The 20,194-nt window shown below is 38.9% G+C and overlaps 1 protein-coding gene across 2 annotated transcripts in view; it reads right to left on the reverse strand.

The window, feature by feature from the left end:
- PTAR1 (protein prenyltransferase alpha subunit repeat containing 1) overlaps nt 1–20,194 on the reverse strand; it is a 50,422-nt gene that overhangs the window by 9,218 nt on the left and 21,010 nt on the right. For both annotated transcript variants that reach the window (XM_082696662.1, XM_082696663.1), the window contains exons 4-6: nt 11,251–11,355; nt 9,255–9,468; nt 2,660–2,958 (exon numbers count right to left, since the gene is read on the reverse strand). In XM_082696662.1, coding sequence (XP_082552788.1) covers nt 2,660–2,958; nt 9,255–9,468; nt 11,251–11,355 — 618 coding nt within the window. The remainder of the gene's footprint in view (nt 1–2,659; nt 2,959–9,254; nt 9,469–11,250; nt 11,356–20,194) is intronic.

Raw genomic sequence — 20,194 nt, forward strand, 5'->3', positions numbered from 1 at the left:
TCATTTTGCCCCCCCCCCCCCATCCCCTTAGCGACTAGAGTTACCTGGAGGCGGGGAGGAGGAACAATGACCTAAGTCTGCATATTTAGACTGGAGTCTTACAAGCCCAGATTACTGGACTGTTCGTGAGAAAGAATCCTACATATGACCCCAAAGGGTTTTGGGGTTTTTTTGTTTTTTGACCCCAAAGGATTTTTATACCATTGACTGAGACGATGATAATCACTTGGAATTGTTACTCTTTGTAACCACAATACAAAATGAGAAATAGGTCTTAGCCCAATTTCTGCTATTAAAAAACAAAACAGAAGCAAAAATTAACTTCACTGATATCCTAAAACAGAAGTGATTTAGGAACAAGGGGATTAAATAGCTCATCCAGAGGCTTTTATTCCATGGCCTCTATCTTCTGTATTTTCTTTAGTAAGAACATGTATTATCTAAAAACCAACTGAACTTTTCCTAAAACCCACCACTACAGTCTCATTAAATATTACATGCAGTAGGGGTGTGCTGGGCTCTGAGCAAAGCATGTAAAAGGCACAGCTCTTGCACTTCCTCTAAGGAGAGCAGTTCTCCTGCCCTTAGGCTCATCTAGAGTTATTTGATTTTGTTTGTTTGCTTGAAGATTTTATGTATTTATTTGACAGAGAGAGAGAGACAGCGAGAGAGGGAATTCAAGCAGGGGGAGCGGGAACAAGCTCCCCCTGAGCAGGGAGATCGATGCGGGGCTCCATCCTAGGACCCTGGGATCATGACCTGAGCCGAGGGCAGATGCTTAACAACTGAGGAGTTATTTGTTAACAGTGAAGACCTATGTGTCTAATCTGCAAAAATTCTGACTCAGTGGGGGTGCACATCTCCTGTTCACAACTGGTAAACTACATAGATCCTAGGTTGTTCTATCTCATTATTCATATTAGCAACTCTAAGCCCTTGAAAGAGAATTCTGTTCATTTTCCCAGCATATTCTGGAGTAGACAGGGAGCATATGATTTACCCATTTTATAGAGGATAAAACTTAAAGGACAGATAAGGTGCCTCAAGGCAATGAATGAAGAGCCAGAAACTGGCCTGTATAATATAGAGGTCATCTAAACTGTCACTTCTCCCCATGCTTCACCCCAAATTTCAATTAATCTTTATACAAGGCTTCTGCTAATAGCTATCTCTTTTTTTTTTTTTTTTAAGATTTTATTTATTTATTTTACAGAGATAGATCACAAGTAGGCAGAGAGGCAGGCAGAGAGAGAGAGGGAAGCAGGCTCCCTGCTGAGCAGAGAGTCCGATGCGGGACTCGATCCCAGGACCCTGAGATCATGACCTGAGCCGAAGGCAGTGGCTTAACCCACTGAGCCACCCAGGTGCCCGCTAATAGCTATCTCTTAACACAAATATAATTTTTAAATTTTCTCAGCCTTGCTACTGATGCACCTAAATATAGAATAGCAACAGAAATCTATTAACAACAAAACAATATGGAAGTTAAGATCTTCTCTCTAGAAAATGTAGAGGAAGAGTGTCTTATTTTTATGAGAAAAATATTTTTCATGAAGGTGCCAAAGAGTGGAATCTTCTGTCCTCTAAATACGAGCAGCAGCTGAACGCATCTCCTCAAATAGCCTACAAGATAGAGTAGACTGGCAAAAGGGGGGCAAATCTCAACAACTTTAAAAATACAAAAACATGGGGCGCCTGAGTGGCTCAGTGGGTTAAAGCCTCTGACTTCAGCTCAGGTCATGATCCCAGGGTCCTGGGATCGAGCCCCGCATCGGGCTCTCTGCTGAGCAGGGAGCCTGCTTCCTCCTCTCTCTGCCTGCCTCTCTGCCTACTTGTGATCTCTGTCTCTCAAATAAATAAATAAAATCTTAAAAAAAAAAACAAAAAACATACAAATATTTAAAATGCCTACCTCCTGCCTGGTACAGCAAGTCCTTTGTTTATAAACAGAATCCTCTAGTCTGAAATAGAATCCATATTTATAGAGATGGGAGATGCCTCAAAAAAGAACCAATCAGGGGGTTCCCACACCTGGACTTCATTCCAATATGACAGTTATTTTACTGCCAAATGTACTCAGAACCCACATTATGAGGTTGTTCATTTCTTTCACTACTTCCTAATAATCCTGCCCTGTGTGTCAAGAGCTTATACTTAAGGAAATTTAATTTGCAGACTATCAATAGGCTTAACTATTCTCAAGGCCTAATCAATGGTCTACATTCGACTCTGCATCAAATTTACCTGTCAAGTTTTTTTGGTTTTTGTTTTTTTAAAGACTAGATGGCAGTGTTCCATCCCAGATATATGTATATCTATATAGATATACATATATCTTTATATATATCTTTATATATCAGAACCTCCAAGGAGAGAGTTGAGAAACTTCTGTTCACAATTTGGAAGTAAAAGAGGCTACTCTGTTGGACAGCCAAGCTTGAATATTCCCATCCTAAGCATTAGACAGAGATCTGCATGAGGAACCTCATATTGAAGATCCCAAGGAAGAAGTATGGTAGCAAAAACTCCTCTGAATTCACACAAAGCTCCACGATCAGTTACCTACCACCTGAGCAGGCAGGCGGAAGACAGAAGACCTTCTACAGCTCTCATGAACTCAAGCAGTTCCAAGCAGAAAATAGATTTTCTGTCCTCTTACCTGTGACACCAAAGGGTTTCATGTCCTGGGTAGGAATCAATAAGATCAGTGCTGAATTCAACTTCTTCTTCTAGAAGACGGGGAAGATTTATCCTCGCTTCCTCTGCTGAAGCTGCTGCTTCTTCATCTTTTAGAAGAGCTGGCTCACTTCTCAAAGGGTTTTGCTCCAATACAGAACCATCTACCACAGTTTGGCTTATCAAAGACTTTAACAAAAACTGGCGGTAGTGAAATCCACTGTGGTCTGAAACATGCATGGATGCCCAGTGTTTAGTAGAAGAGAGTTCATCAAGAAGAATCTTGTAGGAAGAAAAAAGGGAAGTGAGAAGAGGAACTGCTGAAGGAATTTCTTTCTCCACTAATGCTTTGCATTTCTCTTTGATTTATTCCTTGTATTTTTTGGTAACATTGTTTCTATCAATACTTTGTACACAATGTCCAACATAGTGGTGTCAGTCAGTGTAAGGTCAGTAAAGGCTAGTTTCCCCTTTCCCTAATAAAGTTGTAAGACGTGTGTGTGTATAGACACACATACACAGACATACACAATTTAAGGAGTTATTTGTCATTCTTTCTCTGGACCTTGATCAATCACATTCTGATTGGCACATACATAGAAAAACTATTCTAAAATAATGATGAACATTAGGGTGTTTATTTATAAGAATGCTGATGTTGAGAGAAAATATAAACTCAAAGGTTACTTTGATGAACTTTAATATTTAATGAACATTATAATATCTAACTTATTATTTGTTAAACAACTGATTCATTGTATTATTTGTTCTTCACTGTAGGTGCCATGAGGGCAGAGACGGTCAGTTTTGTTCACTATTAATTCTAAGGGCTTAGTACAAAAAATATGATGCATTAGGAACAGGAATTTTCAAGAGCGCATGATTTTCACTATTCATCTCAAACTCAATTAACATCAATGATAAATGGTTTTTTTTTTAAGTAGAGGAGACAAAATTCAGCAGTGAATTAAGTCTTTGTATTATCAATCCTGCAAACTAAGCAACTTCAAATGGAATGATTAAAAAGAAAAGCAGCAGTTATGAAAAAATAAATTATTTGGCAGTGTCTTGGACAAGTAGCAAATGCAAATGGATTCTGATCAGCAAAAGCTATACTGGGGGCTCCCACATGTCATTAGAGGACTTTCAGACCAGTTAAGAAAAAAAGACATATACTTGCCAACAGTGAATAATACAGACAGCACAAAGCCCAAGTGCTCCTGCTCTATCTGCTTTTCAAGGGTCCCAGGCGAATGCCTTCTGTCATACTGAGTGTCCTCTCCATTCCTCACGGCTCCTTTCTTCCCTAGAAGAAATCTCTGCCTCTCCTGAACCTCCATGGTTCCTGTGTGTTCTACCATACGTATAGAATTTCTGCATATCTTTTCAACCCTACTAAATTCTTTAAGTTGTTGAAGATATTTATTCATTCCTAATTAATGCTTCCAACATTCTATACTCAATGGCATCAGAGTGAACACATAGGTATTTTATGAATGAATCAACGATTGAACTGAACAATTTGATGAATTAAGTGACTAGTAGAGAGGAACAAGATTACTCCCAGCAAAGGGCAGTTGATATATATCAGTGAAATGCTTTAAGCCTCTCCTTTAAATTCTAATGAGTTTATTCAAAGCCAAATAGGTCTGTTCCAGAGCTGGTGAATCTCTGAGAAAGGGCAAACAAGACTGTTCATTTGATTATAATGGTGAGCAATACAGCACTAGATAAACTACCACCTTAGAAAAATATATACTAACCCTGAGGTTATTACATCTTTGAAGAATTAACCTGCAGGATATTTAGGCAGTAATACATCAGCTTTTTAATTCTGGTTTGGTAGGGTTTCTTAATACAGATTGAAAAGAGTACGAAACTGTTTCAAGGGAATTTCCGTAACATGAAAAACCTTTAGATTATTTCTTATTGCACGTTTCTATACGTAAAATTTTTAATTATTTTAATTTCGAGACAAAAAATAGCACAGATATGACAGATTTTCAACAATATGAATGTAATTCCTTTAAAAATTTTTCTCAGACTTTTTAAGAGAAAAATTCTCTATATTCTTTGCCCTTTCTATATTTAAGAGGCATACTAAATGAGAAAAGAAACTTCAACAGGAATTTTGGGGCCTTTTTTTCACTAAAATCAAAAGGGACAGAGATATAAACAATATTTTTTCCCAACAATTTCTTAGCTATTCTTGAAGTTTTATTCTTCCTAATGTACTTTAGAACCAGTTTTTGAAGTTGAAAAATAAACTGGTGGTTTTCAGTATATACACAGACTTGTGCAGCCATCACTGCTGTCTCTTTTCAGAACATTTTCATCACCTCCCAAATTCCTATTAGGAATCCTATTAAGAGTCCCCTAAAACTCCATTCCCTTCAGCCTCTGGCACCCACTAATGTGCTCTGCCCATTCTGAATGTCATATAAATGAAATTATAGAAGATGGGCATTCTGAACCTGGCTTCTTGCTATCAGCATGTTTTTAAGGTTCATCCACTTATCGGGACTTTGTTCCTTTTTATGACTGAATAACATCCCACTGTATGGATATACCACACTGTATTTATCTACCCTCAGATACTTGAGTTTTTACTTGTTTTTGGCTATTATGAATTATGCTGTTACAAACACTGCTGTAACGAGTTTTCCATTCTGTGGGATATATACCTAAGAGTAGAACTGCAAGGTCTTATGTGGTAATTCTAGGTTTAATTTTTTGAGGAAATGCCAAACTGCTTTCCACGGCAGCGGCATCATTTCACATTCCTACCAGCATGTATAAGGGTCCCAGTTTCTCCACAACCTTGTCAGCACTTTGAACGTGTTTTTCATTTCAGCCATCCTACTTGGTATGAAATGGTATCTCACGGTGGTTTTGATTTGCATTTCCCTGATGGCTAATGATGCTGAACATCTTTTCATGTCTTTATTGGCCATCTGTAGGTCTTTTTTTTTTTTTTTTGCAGAAATGGCCCTGTGTGCTTTCTCAGGTGACATACCATTATCAACTTTTAATTGGCTAGTAGTAATAAATTCTGTCCAACTTTTGAGTTTTTTCTCTCAACCCACCCTCACAAATGAGGCTATTTTAAAATTCACTTAAATAAATCTCTACCTAAAACACACACTCACCACAGAAAATAAAAAACTCGTGATTCCATCCTTTAGCACTGTTCACGATTCTTTATTCTCTCTCTCTCTTTTTTTTTAACTAGAAAATGAATACGTGTATATATTATGGAAACACAAGCCAATATATCTAATAGCACTGTGTGTGTGTATATATGTTAAGCAGTTACATTACGCCAAGCACTGCTCCAAACACTAAGATCTCATTCAAAGCTAATAATATATTAAAAAATTATATTTAGGTTTTTTTTTTAAGATTTTTTTTTTTTTTTTATTTGACAGAGAGAAATCACAAGTAGATGGAGAGGTAGGCAGAGAGAGAGAGAGAGAGGGAAGCAGGCTCCCTGCCGAGCAGAGAGCCCGATGCGGGACTCGATCCCAGGACCCTGAGATCATGACCTGAGCCGAAGGCAGTGGCTTAACCCACTGAGCCACCCAGGCGCCCAAAAAATTATATTTAGTTTTAAAAATTCTTATCCTATAGTGAACTTTTTCTTTAAATACTCTTCCAAAATATAATTTTTAGTAACAATAAAATATTCCAATTTGTGGTAAACTGCAATGTAACTGATCTGTTATTATTGGAGGGTTAGACTGGTTCTACTTTTTCACTATTATAACTAGCATTTCTATATATCAAACTTTCATATTTAATAGCCTGTGTTTATTGAACACTTAGTACAATCACTTCTGATGGCTACTTTACGTGGATTTCCCATTTAATTCACATCACTCCGTAAGGTAGGAACTTTCACCTGTCCCATTTTACTGATGAAGAAACTAAAAGTTAGAGAGGTTAAGAAATTTCTCCAAGGCCAAACACCAAAATGGTGGTATAGTCAGGATTCAGATTAAGTCTGTCTGACCAATGAGTGGAGTAATTACTACACCACCATACTATACCTCCTGGTATTTCTTTAGGATGAATTCCCATAAGCAGAAATCCTAGATGAGAAAGAACACACCTTTTTTTGTAGAGTCAGATAAATGCTGCCATGTTGTCCTTCAGTAAGATCCCACCAATTTCTACGATGCTTGCTTTCATAGCCGTATCAATGCTGTATACCAGCACTTTTAAAAAAATTTTCTTGGGAGGGTGCCTGGGTGGCTCAGTTAGTTAAATGTCTGCCTTAGGCTAAGGTCATGATCTTGGGGTACTGGGATCGAGCCCCACATCAGGCTCTCTGCTCAGTGGGGAGTCTGCTTCTCCCCCTCTCTCTGCCCCTTCCCCCAGCTTGTACTCTTTCTTAAATAAATAAAATCTTTAAAAAAAAATCATTTAAAATTTCCCAAGTAAAAAGATGTCAGCTCATTTTATATGTACTTTAAAGCTGCTTTAGACCAGTGGTACTGCTGTGATGACTGCCTCTAACAGACAAAGCACAGGAAGGCATGATCTCCTAGCTGGGCCCAGTGGCTTCTAAGAACAGAAAGAGGATTGTGCAAATTCAGCATTCTTCACTGAGACAGCTGCAGTGGCAGGAGGAAAGGAAGAGTATGGAGCTCAACCAAGGGCAGGGCACAGCCGGCGGACAACATGTGAGCCTAGCAGTGGACTCAGGCCGCTGAATCAACACACCACTAATGAGTTGTCATCTTCAACATCAGATAGCCTCAAAAATATAAGAATTTCACTTTACCACCGTGTTCTTGATTTTAAGGGAACGCCACTTTAAAGGGTCCACATCAAGGCAGGAAGGTCTCCGAAGACTGTTCAGCTTACCTGGATTCTGCCTTTCTCTTTATACTCAGGCCCCATGCCCCTTCCCAGCCCCTACACACTATGAAGTTGTGGAGTTGAGATGACCAGACTCCGTAAGAACGCCCTTATCTCCCACAGCCGGCCAGATGACTTGAACTTGTTCCTCCGGACTCCTGAAAATGTAGCAGCCGTCCTTCTGACAGCTGTTTCCAGTGAGCCCAGCCTAGATGAGAAGCCACTTCTGTGCCCCACTGTCCCCTGTGCTTCCCTCAGCTCCTGGGGGTCAAACTGCTTTGTGAGTGCTGGTATCCGTTTTCTCAACTAGATTTTCAATTTGTTGAGAGCAATCTCACTGTCATTATGCCACACCCAGCATATAAGGCATTGTCTGGGAATGAAAGAGTTTCAGTACTTTTTCATGAATAAATTACATTGAGTTGATCAAGCAAACTGGGAGCCAGTTTCACCTAAACTTTCTACCTGTGAGGAACAGAGAAAGGAGCTAAAATACGGTAAGCCTCTATTAGGTGCCCAGTACTTTACAGACATGAACTCAAATGGTCAGAATAATCCACTGAGGCAGGCAGTGGAGCTGGTATTTCACAGATGAAACATGAAAGCCTTACTTTTCACACATAGCTAGTAAGGCCAAAATGTGAAGCCAGGTCAATAGGATTCTGTCTTTGCTCTTTCCACTCCTTTAAGGGGCCTCCCCTCCTGAAACACACAACTGGTGGGGAAGGACTACTCTTCCAGAACTGTTGGCTTCAAATTCCCCAGAAATGAAAACTCTTATTTATCCTGGAGGAATCTCTGGCTGGGACACAGAGAGGGGAGAGGGGGATGAAAGAAGGGGCTGGTGAACGAAATGAGAGACTGCTTCCCAGTTAATCTGAAAGTACCACTTGAGGTGTTCTGGCCCCTTTAAGTCGTCTCAAGCCTGAGAAGCTCTCAGAGCAGGGCCCTACATTCTTATGGCACTGAAACGTTAGAAGTGAAGAAAAATATAGAGAAGCTATAGTACGTAAGAAGGAGAAAAGGATACCTGGTTCTTGTCCTGATGAATAGTAAGTGACGCAACTGTGGCTAAGTCTAAGCCATTAACATTCTCTGGAAACTTCGATCTCCTCATTTCTATACTGAAGGGTCTAGACTATGGCAGCTTCCAACTCAGCTCTGTCTCCAGATAACCTCCCGAGTCCCGTGAAAAATACTGATGTTAAATCCTACCCTCTCCCCAATTTAGTAGGCCTGGGGTGGGACTCAGAAATCCTAATGTAATTTACAGACGTAGGCAAGTTTGGGAACAGCGGGTGAGGTCTCTTCCCTCCCCAGGAGAGGAGATGGTGAGAAGGCAGCCAGCTGATTCAGCACATGAAGTCACACGAGCAGAGACCACTAAGAAAGAGGAATTCCAGCGCTATGAGGCCAATAATCCCTTCCTGTTTCAGCGCAAAATGAATTAAGGCCCGTCTTCTTACTGCTTAAACTGGTCCTCATTCTACCAATATACTAACCCCAAGAGTGCCAGAAACTGCACTGGTGAGAAATGCAAACTTTTTAAATTGCCGGGGTTTCCTTGGAGGGATCAGCTGCTAGATCCTTCCCATGCCGCTAGGTCATTAGTTCCTCTACTTTCCTCCTTAAAAGCTCTTCTGAGGAGGAACTACTGTCAGAAGACTTAAAGGGCAGACAGGGAATGTGGCTCGGGAGATGAAGAACAGCCTTACCTTCACGTCTAGCTTGGCCAGGTGCTGGAGAACCCAGATGCGATGGGACCAGGCATTGTAGTTGCTCGGGTATCTGCCTGCTGCTTCGCCACAGACTTCCATCTCTTCTTGGATCAGCCTCTGTGTCCTTTCTGCAGGAACTGTTCCCAAGTTTCCTTTCGTCACAAAGGAAGGCAAGGAGGTTTCCTGAATGAGCTGTTGTAGCACCCATCGCCTGTGAAGGTCCATGTGGGAATGAAAATGAGGAAAGAAAGTAAACCCGAGAGGTGCAAAACAATGCAAAATGCAAAACAGTGCAAAACAATCCCTGTCCACGAGCCCAATTTTGGGGGAGGTGGGATTATCCTGTCGTTTTTGTTTTTAAAGATGTAATTAACTTCGGCAGCATGAATGGGGAGGGGGAAGAAAGGACAAAGAGGAAAGAGAAACCTTTCTAGAACATTAAAATTTGTCAGAAAGAGAATGCCTCAACTCCAACATAACAACTCAGAAACTCCACTTGGCCAGAAAATGCAAAGACAAGGTGCGAACGTGGAGGGGGACTGCAGTGCTGGGATATTCATTAATGGCTGGTAGATACCAGAGGAGGAGTCACAGTTCACATCTTTAATTACACTTGCCTGCCTCACCCTATGTGTATTTGCTGCAAACAAGAAGCTGCATTATGACTGCTTTCATTAACAGGGTTTCTATGTTACAGCATAGAATCTGGGAGGACACAAATACAATATAATTAGCTAAAACTATGAGGAGGTTTTAAAATGTCTTTATCCACAAATACTTCCCTTGTCTAAGATTTTCATTAGCACGCTTATTTAAATGAAAAGCATTAAAAAAGCATCTCTGAGCCACTTAATGTGCTTAGTTTTTACAAGTATTTTCTCATAAGAAGCATTCTTTTAGATTAAAAATTTCCAACCCAGAAGTTACTAGAAATTGAGTAAGAAAACTCATTTTGTCACTTTCAAATAGAAGTTTTTTTTTTACTTAACTTCGAAAACAAAAGCTTGGTTTATATAAACTATCAGACAAGCCTAGGAACTGGCGAACGCATATTCAACACTGCTCTCCCCAGCCACTGCTCCTTTCCAGACCTCCACACACACAAGCCACAGGCCTCTGTGAAGTGCTATCCCAATTCCTACTAAGAAAAAACAACCAGCATGGAAGTAGCTGATCTGCAGTGCTAGTCAAAGGCAAGATCCTAGTGAAGATACCTTGAACTGACTAAGATCCTAAAAACGCTCAGGATTTAAGAAAAGTTGTAAGCGGCTTAGTAAACCGAAAACAGATTTCTCTGAAGAATTTCCCCGCTGACCCCAGGAAGCCAGCCCACACCATCTCATTTAGTCAAAACTGAGTAGTTCCACAGAGTCCGAGTAGAATACGCTCCAGAGAGCCAGGATGGCGAGGCCTTTCACGTGCACTGGGGCGGACTCAGGCCTTTACGCTAAAAATATTCTCTGCATTTAGTCTTAGCAACTTCAGCGCCGCCTCTACGCCACTCACCTCGGCTGCCCTTATCGTCCTTATTTTGTTAATTTTAATAACCACAGCCATCACCACAACCATCTGTACCAGAAACATATCTGAATGAATTATAAAACCCAAGTTCCTCATTATAGTTGACCATCTAAATGCCATTTCTATGACTGCTCAGATAGTTCATAATGAACAGTAACAGCTAAAATTTGCTGAGCATTTAATATGTGCCCCGCACTGTGGTAGTGTTAATATACATTATTTCATGGAAAGCCAACCATTAACTCTGAAATAGGTGTAATTATTATTTCCATTTTATGAATGAGAAAACTGAGGCTTGAAGAGCTTAAATCATTTCTGAAAGTCACACAGGGAGCACGTGATGGCATCTGGGGCTGGAAAGTAGGTAACTTGGCTTTAGAATTCACACTCTGAACCCGTATGTGACCCTGCTTGACACTTGTTTCTCCAGCATTCTGAACCCTACGACACCTACGGTGTAAAGTAACCACACCTGTGAATCCATGTTTCTGGACTCTTTGGAAATTTAGTTAAGGCCAGTTTTCCCAGATGCAAGTCCTTAATTGGATTTAAAGTGCCAGAGAGGATGAGCTCTTTTCTGTAAAAGAAAAATGAAAAGAACCATTACTTTACCTTTCCATACAAACATACTGCATGGCTGTTAACCTCAGTGGGAAGAAAATAAGAAAACAAGAAACTCATTAAGTATCACACACAGTAATCAAGAATATATTTTTGTAATCTTGCAGTAACAGGATTCATAAGCAGAAACAGAAGCTCTTAAATCAACAGTGGAACTTTAGTTACCTATTTGGGAAAGGGCAAAGAGGTTTTCTGGCTATCTCATTTCTAAAACTTACAAGGCCTGACATCAGTTATCTGTAAGGCAGATCCAACACTGGTCAAGAATTGTTCTAGCTTCCTAAGCTGGACATGATATGGTTCATTACCAAAAATACATAAAGAGCAACACACGGCGTGATTAAGGTGTAAGGAAAAAATCATTCATTAATCACTATCTTAACAAAATTACTATTTTTATTTTTTAATTTTCCCTCTGTCTTTCCTCATATACATATACATATACATTTTACCATATAATTTTATATTCTACTTTATAAGGAATTAAAGAATTAGTCCATGGTTCTACATAATCTTTAAAGCAGACATTTAAATCAAATAGTTTTCATTGAGTGGCTATGCTATTTTTCCTCTTTGGTTATAGACTTTTAGATTGCTTCCAAGTTTTTACTTTTCTGAAACAAGAGATTTGTGCTGAAGATGTCTTTCATTTCTACTACTACTTAGGGTAAGTTCCCAAAAGATATTATTACCAGGTAAATTGCCTGCACGGCCCTTGATACACTAGATCATTCCTTTTTGAAATACAAATACAAGTAAGAGCAACGTGAGGTTTTTGTTGTCATTTTAAAAGTGTTCAATGCTCCCATGCAGTTTTAAAGAATGTCATGCAAGAGCTCTCCACCTGTTATTTCTCAAGTAAATACAATTTAAGTTTTGATTTAACTTCTCAGATAAGTTTTTGATAATAAGCTCTGATATTACTGATTATACTCCTAATTTTCAGTGTATCTATTATAATGAAATTAGATCATTTACTAGAATTTATTAATCTTAAAAAGTCCTGTCTGTGGTATGGTTGATAATTCAGTTATTTTAGAGAACTTTAATCCCAAGAAGACCAGAGCCCAGATCAAATACCTCACCTACTTAGATGAACTTAGCTTCTAATTACCACTATACATTTTCTTTCCAACAGCAATGTGCTATTTCTAAAATTTATTTGATAAGGAAGATAACTTCCTTCTTAGTGAAAATACTAAACAGTGATGACAAAGGTTTTTATTTTACAACCATTAGGTTAGGTACTTCACTCCAGGATATAATTTCGAGTGATACTAAGAAGGTTTATGGATACTTTAACATATGGGTTTATAGACTATTTTTCTTTCAAAGTACAGGAAGTCTGTGTGTCACTGAAAGGATATTTAATGCAACAGCCAGTTACTTTTGCAGTTCTGCATCCTTTTTCTTCTGAAATCAGTAAGGTTTCATTATACAGTAAGTCAGGATACCCATAGTGTAAATAGGGCAAAATATTATTCTATATAATCGTATTTATAATACTTTGTACTTCAGTTTTTCTCAAAGTAGGTCCTTAACTGCAACATCACCATCACTTGGAACTTGTAAGAAATACAGATCTCAGGCCGCAGCCCAGACCCGGTGAATCAGAAACTAGTGACAAAGCAAGGTGTTTGAACAAGCACTCCAGGTGATACACACCAAAGTTTAAAAACCGCTACGGTGTGGAATTCGCCACATTAAGCCTAATTTCCATTTACTAAATTAAAAACCTCTCCTTATTACAACTACCTACCTATACTCCCATATATATGTATGGGGAAATAGTCCAAATTTTCTTCAGAAAAGAGGAATCACTTTATACCTGAATCTTTAAAAATGTTTCTTAAATTAGGGCTCCTTAAAAAAAAAAAATAAAAATTAGATTTTATTTATTCATTTTGAAAGACAGAAAGAGAGCCAGCGGGGAGGGGCAGAGGGACAGAGAGAATCTCAACTGGACTCCATGCTGCGCGCGGAGACTGACCCAGGACTCCATCTCAGAAGCCTGAGCCCATGACCTGAGCTGAAATGAAGAGTCAGGACGCTCAACCCACTGAGCCACCCAGATGCCCCTATGGGTGCTCTATTAATTTATTTTGCACAAAATATTTGGGAAGCTATCTTAGCCTAAAAGAAGGCCAATCAATGGTATATGTGGATGCTTAAAAAGATCACCTAATAGAATCATAAAAAAGGAAGCAGAATTTAAATATCAATTCAATAAACATTCCTGGCCACAGGACTCAACACTGTAGGCATTGAATATTATCATAAAATTCTTGAAAATAATTTTTTTTAAGAGTTTATCCATTTCTTTGAGAGAGAGAGAGAGAGAGAGAGAACAAGCACAAGAGCAATGAGGGAGAAGCAGACCCCCTGCTGAGCAGGGAGCCGGATGCTGGGCTCCATCCCAGGGGCTCTGGAATCGTGACCTGAGCTGAAGGCAGACATTTAACCAATTCAGTCACCCAGGAGTCCCATAAACAAAAATTTTAAAGAGGACTTTAAAAAGGACTATAGTAAATGATTACATTATAGCTAGCACTTAACCAAGAGATATAAGAAAAGAAAATCAAGTGCTCGAACACATTCAGTAGGGATCTATCTTGAGAAAAATTTCAGTCACACATGGGTTCAAAAAGTGCTCTACGTATCTCAAACAAGCTATACATGTAAACATTATGTGCTCTGGAAAATGTCTGGATACGTTGGAAAAAAAAATAACTCTTGTGATGACAAAGCCACTGATGTCAATAAGCCATGTGAGACATCTAAATTAAATTGTTTAATGAAATTTGAGTAGGAAAATGACAAATTAATAAATTCAAATACTTCACTTAACAAGTTATTTTAAAGGTATCTAACTAAATTTAAGAAGTAAATAACATATTAAGACATTTGCTTATTTCATGCACATATCTTTAAGTTTACATAATGATATTAGCCTAAAATAATTTTTTTGGACTTTCTTTACTGAGGAAATGGAGTACTGCCTTCAATTTGAGGTGGCTTTGTTTTCAGGCACATTGACTAAGCTGGGCTTTGAGATTCATCCTTAAAGCCTCAGGTGATCCACTGTAAACAGGAGGAAGGAATAAAACAAAGGTCAAATAAATGTGGGGGAGAAGTATACAGGTAAGGAAAGGCCACGTGTATTGTGTCGTAAAGAGGAGGGGTTTTCCAGTTCTACAAAGTTCATCTTATTATTTTTTTTTAAAGATTTTACTCATTTGTCAGAGAGAGAGAGCACATGAGCAGGGGGAGCAGCAGGTGGAGGTAGAAGCAGGCTCCCCGCTGAGCAAGGAGCCCCTCCTGGGGCTCATGGGATCATGACCTGAGCCAAAGGTAGATGCTTAACCAACTGAACCACCCAGGTATCCCTGGTTTATCTGATTTTTTAAAGTTTTTGCGTCTTCTATCTCGAGGTATTAATTATAGTTTCCCTCTGCTGTCACTTGATTTAAAACCTGCAGGAAACCAGGGGTTATGTGTATCTGTCCATGGCAAAATCTCCACTGGCTAGCTCAGTACTTGGCACACTGGCTCGCTCAGTACTTGGCACACTGGCTCGCTCAGTACTTGGCACACAGCATAACTGAATAAACAAATGCCATCTTTTTTCCCCATGCATCTTTAGTTATTCTGTCTGAAGTAACAGTAATGATAATAGTAAGAGTCATATTCCTAAAAATTACCATTTACTGAACACTTCTGAATCAGGCACTGTGTTAAGTGATTTACATACATTATCTAAATTAATCCTCAAAACAATCCTGTATTAAGTTGAAATATAGGAAATTGCCAATACTCGATTTTTTTTGTTTTTTGTTTGTTTCTTTAAATAAACTTTTGGGGTATCTGGCTGGCTCAGTTGATAGAGCATGAGACTCTTGATCTCATGTAAGTTTGAGCTCCACGCTGGGTATCAAGACTACTTCAGAAAATAAACAAAATCTTAAAGTTTTAATCTGGGAATTGTTTTAAATTCACACACAGGTTGTAAGGATAGTACAGAGATTCCTGCATACGTTGTACCCGGCTTCCCTTATTACTAATACATTATTATAGTATATTTGTCACAATTGACGAATCATACCAGTAAATTACTATTGGAAGTCCATCCTTTATTCAGAATTCCTTACTTTTTACCACATGTGTTTCTTCTAGTCTAGCATCCTATCTAGAATATCACATTATATTTGGTAATGTCTCCTAGACTCCTCAGAGCCACTTTTTATGAGCACTAATGAGGTATTTTATATATGTTTTTCTTATGGTTAGATTACTGTTTTGAGGAGGAAAAGATCACAGAAGGTAAGTGCCATCTTTATCACATCACGGTCAGAGGCACAAAATACCAGCATGACTTGTCACGGCTGACACTGACCTTGATTACCTGGCTAAGATGGTCCATGTCCGGTTTCTCCACTGTACTTTTTGGAAGAAGTTACACTTAAGGAGGAAGGGAGCTGCACTTGAAATCCTCGAAGGCGGCTGCCTAGATCAATTATTTGGAATCCTTCTATATGAGAGATTTGTCTGTTGTCTACTATTTGTTTCTTCAATTATGTCAGTATGAACATCATTTTATACTTTAGGGTATAACCCAATATTATGTTATTTTACTGCTCAGATTGTTCCAGCTTTGACCACTAGAAGCCTTTGACATATTTCCATCATTTTGGTTTTTTGAGCACTTCCTTACTGTCTGGCACTTTCAGATATTCCAGAGAAATCTTGGAGATTTCCTGCCTTGGTCTTAGAATCAGACATTTCTTCATGAAGCCTGTTTCCTTTTATTAAAGAATGGTGTAAGACATCAGGATCTGGATGTTTAGGTTGAACTATTTTTGTTTTATAAAAAAACAATTTCATATGGCACAACATAGTATTATCTCAGTTTTACCAATGAGAAAACTGAAGAAGCTGGGGGAGAATTCGTAACTTATACTGAAGCTCTGTGAATTCAAAGTGCCAGAACCAGACATCAAATCCACATAAAATAAGGTTACCAATTTTAATAGGCTATGAGTAAAGGACATGAACATTGAAGCTTGGTGTTAGCTATTTTAGTTACTCAAAGAGGTTTTGCTTACTCTATGTTCACAGACTGATGGAAAAAATAGGACACTGTTATGCAGTCCAGCCCTTTCATGGAATAATACATTGAATTTCAAAGTAAAAAAAGGACCATTTTTTTTTTTTTAAGATTTTATTTATTTGTCAGAGAAAGAGAGAGCACAAGCAGGCAGAGTGGCAGGAAGAGGCAGAGAGAGAAGCAGGCTCCCCACTGAGCAAGGAGTGCGATGCGGGACTCAATCCCAGGACCCTGGGATCACGACCTGAGTCGAAGGCAGCGGCTTAACTCACTGAGCCACCCATGCGTCCCAAAAGAGACGATTTTCTTCTATAACCACGTAGATTTTTAAAAGTATATCCATCACTCACTATAATTACAGGAAATCAGTTCAAAAACCCATTCTTGCAACTGTTTTTTCCCGTAAGACCAAAACACCTATAAAAGAACAACTGATGTATTAATACTATCTTTTAGCAGTTTATAAAAATACAGTCAAAATAACTGAATGTTTCCCAGTTACTGCAGAAGAAAAATACCAAAAATTTAACATAAAGTGTTAAGTATCTGATTTGCAAGAGACCTTGTAAGATTAGACCCATTTACTTCTAAAGCTGGTGGTTTTTGCATAAAATGTACTCCTGATTCTATGTCTTCATTTTAATTAGTTTTACTAATGCAAATTAAAACTTGCTAGAATACATAGCCACAATGGATCCTTTTAAAATCAAGGTTTCCTATTTATTCATCTAGCACAAAACTTTATTAATCATCTTATTAGAATAATTTTCAAAATCAACTGCTGTGAATATCACTGAAGTTAGATTTATGGAGCAATTTTCCCTTTCCACAACCAAACCACAAAAAAATTAAAAAACAGATTGAAAGAAATCATAAAAAATTACCTGGTTCTGGGGCACCTGGGTGGCTCAGTGCATTAAAGCCTCTGCTTTTGGCTCAGGTCATGATCTCAGGGTCCTGGGATCAAGCCCCATATTGGGCTCTCTGCTCAGCAAGGAGCCTGCTCCCCCCCCCCCCTCTCTGCCTACCTCTCTGCCTACTTGTGATCTCTGTCTGTCAAATAAATTTTAAAAAATCTAAAGGAAAAAAGCAAAAAAACATTACCTAATTCAAACCTCTTATAGAAACTAAAGCTATTGCGAAGCTAAAGGTTTTGCCTAAAGTCCACTGCTAGTTAATTAATGAAAAAGGACTAACAGCCACATATCTTAAGACTAGGTTCTTTCTCCTATACTGTACTACCCTATAAAATATACAATATATTAGATATATGTGTGTGTGTGTATGTATGTATATACAACTATATATGTATGTATTATGCTAGTAAGAGTCTTGTTGAAGGATTTTTAAACCCTCTGTAATAACGAGGAACTGGAGAACAAGTATAAAAATGGTACTCCTGCTCTATTACCCTCAATTCATTTTCACTGAACTTAATTTTTTTCAGTGCCCAGTCTACAAGCTAAGTATGTGCCAGGCACTAGAGGGCTGGATGCTTGGAAAACAAAGACATGGTCCCTACCCTTAAGAAAGCTCTCAATTTTAAGTTCATAGCACCCTCCTAAAGGTTTCCCGTGCTCATTCTTCCTCATCACACAAACTCTACAAGAGCCCTCCAACAGAAATACAACGTGAATCACCAGTGAGCCATGAATATTACGTAATTTCCAATTTTCCAACAGCTACACACATCCCTCCAACGATCTCATGGCCTTAAACACCACCCATTTTCTAGTGACTCCCAATTTATATCAGGCTTAGAACTCCTGCCTCAACTTTAGATTCCTACACAACTTCCTGCACACAAACCTACAATGTGCTACACTGAACTCCTGACTTCACCCGGCTCTCCCCACCTAAATCTGCTTCCTCTTCCTCTCTGTAAAGGGCAACCCCATCCCTTCAGTGACTCAGGCCAAAAACCAGAGTCAAGCCTGACCCTCTTCTTTCTCCTTCCTGCATCCAGTTCATCATCTGTCTTTAAAATTGTTTAAATACAGTCAAAGCTTATACAGTTCATAAAATACAGGGAGAATCACTACTTCTCACCTGTTCCACTGCTAAGTTCTGCTCAGGTCACAAGCATCTCTCACCTAAATCACCACAACTACTACCTACCTTCCACTTCCTCACGGCTCCCTGCACTCTTTCAGTCCACTTTCCACAGGAGCCACAGGAGCCACAGTTTCTAAACCCAAGTGAGATACTGTCCCTCCTCAGCTTTAACACCTTCCTATCTCAGCCTGAGAAAATTCCAAGTTCCTCCAGCAGCATGTGAAGATCGACAAAGCCCTATGAGGTCTGGTCCATCACTCTCTCCCTTTTGCAAGCTACTCCAGCTACACTGGCCGCCTTGCTGTCCCAGAGCACCAAGAGCACTTTCAGCACCACTGAGATTCTTCCCACTTGCTACTGTTCCCCCTGCTTGGAATGTTTTTACCCAGAACCCACAGATTGATCCCCAAATCATGCCAGTCTTTGCTCAAATGTCCCCTATTTAGAACTGCAATACTATTCTTCACATCCTCTGTCTCGTCTTCCCTTTCTTGTCCCACTTTTTCTCCAGAGGATTTAAACACCACTTGATAATGTATTTTTCATTTAGTAATGTCTTTCTTTTCTACCCCCTGAGAATAAAATTCCACCAGGACAGGGTTTTGTTTGTTTTGCTCACAGTTCTATTCCCAGTGCCTAGAACTCAGCATACAGCAATCAATAATTTTTTAAAAAAGATTTCATTTATTTGACAGAGAGAGAGATCACAAGTAGGCAGAGAATTAGGCAGAGAGAGGGGGAAGCAGGCTCCCTGCTAAGCAGAGAGCCGGATGCAGGGCTCGATCCCAGAACCCTGGGATCATGACCTGAGCTGAAGGAAGAGGCTTGAACCCACTGAGCCACCCAGGCACCCCATCAATAAATATTTGATAAATGAACAAATGCTGTCAAGTATTGGATGGATTAAATGAGATCATAAATAAAGCTGTAGTGTGTCCCTATAATACAGCAGTCACTCATGAACATTTGCCTTTTTCTTACTTGTGGTGGTGCTTTCCATAAAAGAAAAATCAGAACTCTAAAAGTACAAAAATTTTAAAGCCTTATATCTCATTCTATACTTTTCTTACTCCTTACTCTAAATATCTGATCATTAATTATTCAAAAGACAATTTAAAAAGACATATAATAGAAATTACCTAATTTTTAAAAATCAGTAGGTAGATACAAAATTCAGTAGGTATCATAGAACACTAATTCAGAATGTAATCTCCCTTAAAATACAGAAAAAATTAAATAAAGTACTATTTAAATCATCTTTTTTAAAAAAAAATTATTTATTTATTTGACAGACAGAGAGATCACAAGTAGGCAGAGAGGTAGGCAGAGATGGGGGAAAGCAGGCTCCCTGATGAGCAGGGAGCCCGATGTGGGGCTCGATCCCAGAACCCTGAGATCATGACCTGAGCCAAAGGCAGAGGCTTAACCCACTCAACCACCCAGGTGCCCTGTTTAAGTCATCTTTAAAGATAACCATAATCTGTGGCTCTCTCCTATAGGAAAATTTAAAATGGATTCACAGTGTTCAATAGGACTTCACTTTTATTCATCCAGAACTTGTATTCTGCTTTCCTCTAAGGAAATTTGTGTTAGTCTAAGAGATCACCATTTTCTTTAAAAAAACAAAAACAAAACA

Source organism: Mustela nivalis, assembly GCF_964662115.1.
Source record: "Mustela nivalis genome assembly, chromosome: 13".
NCBI classification, from domain to species: Eukaryota; Metazoa; Chordata; class Mammalia; order Carnivora; family Mustelidae; genus Mustela; species Mustela nivalis.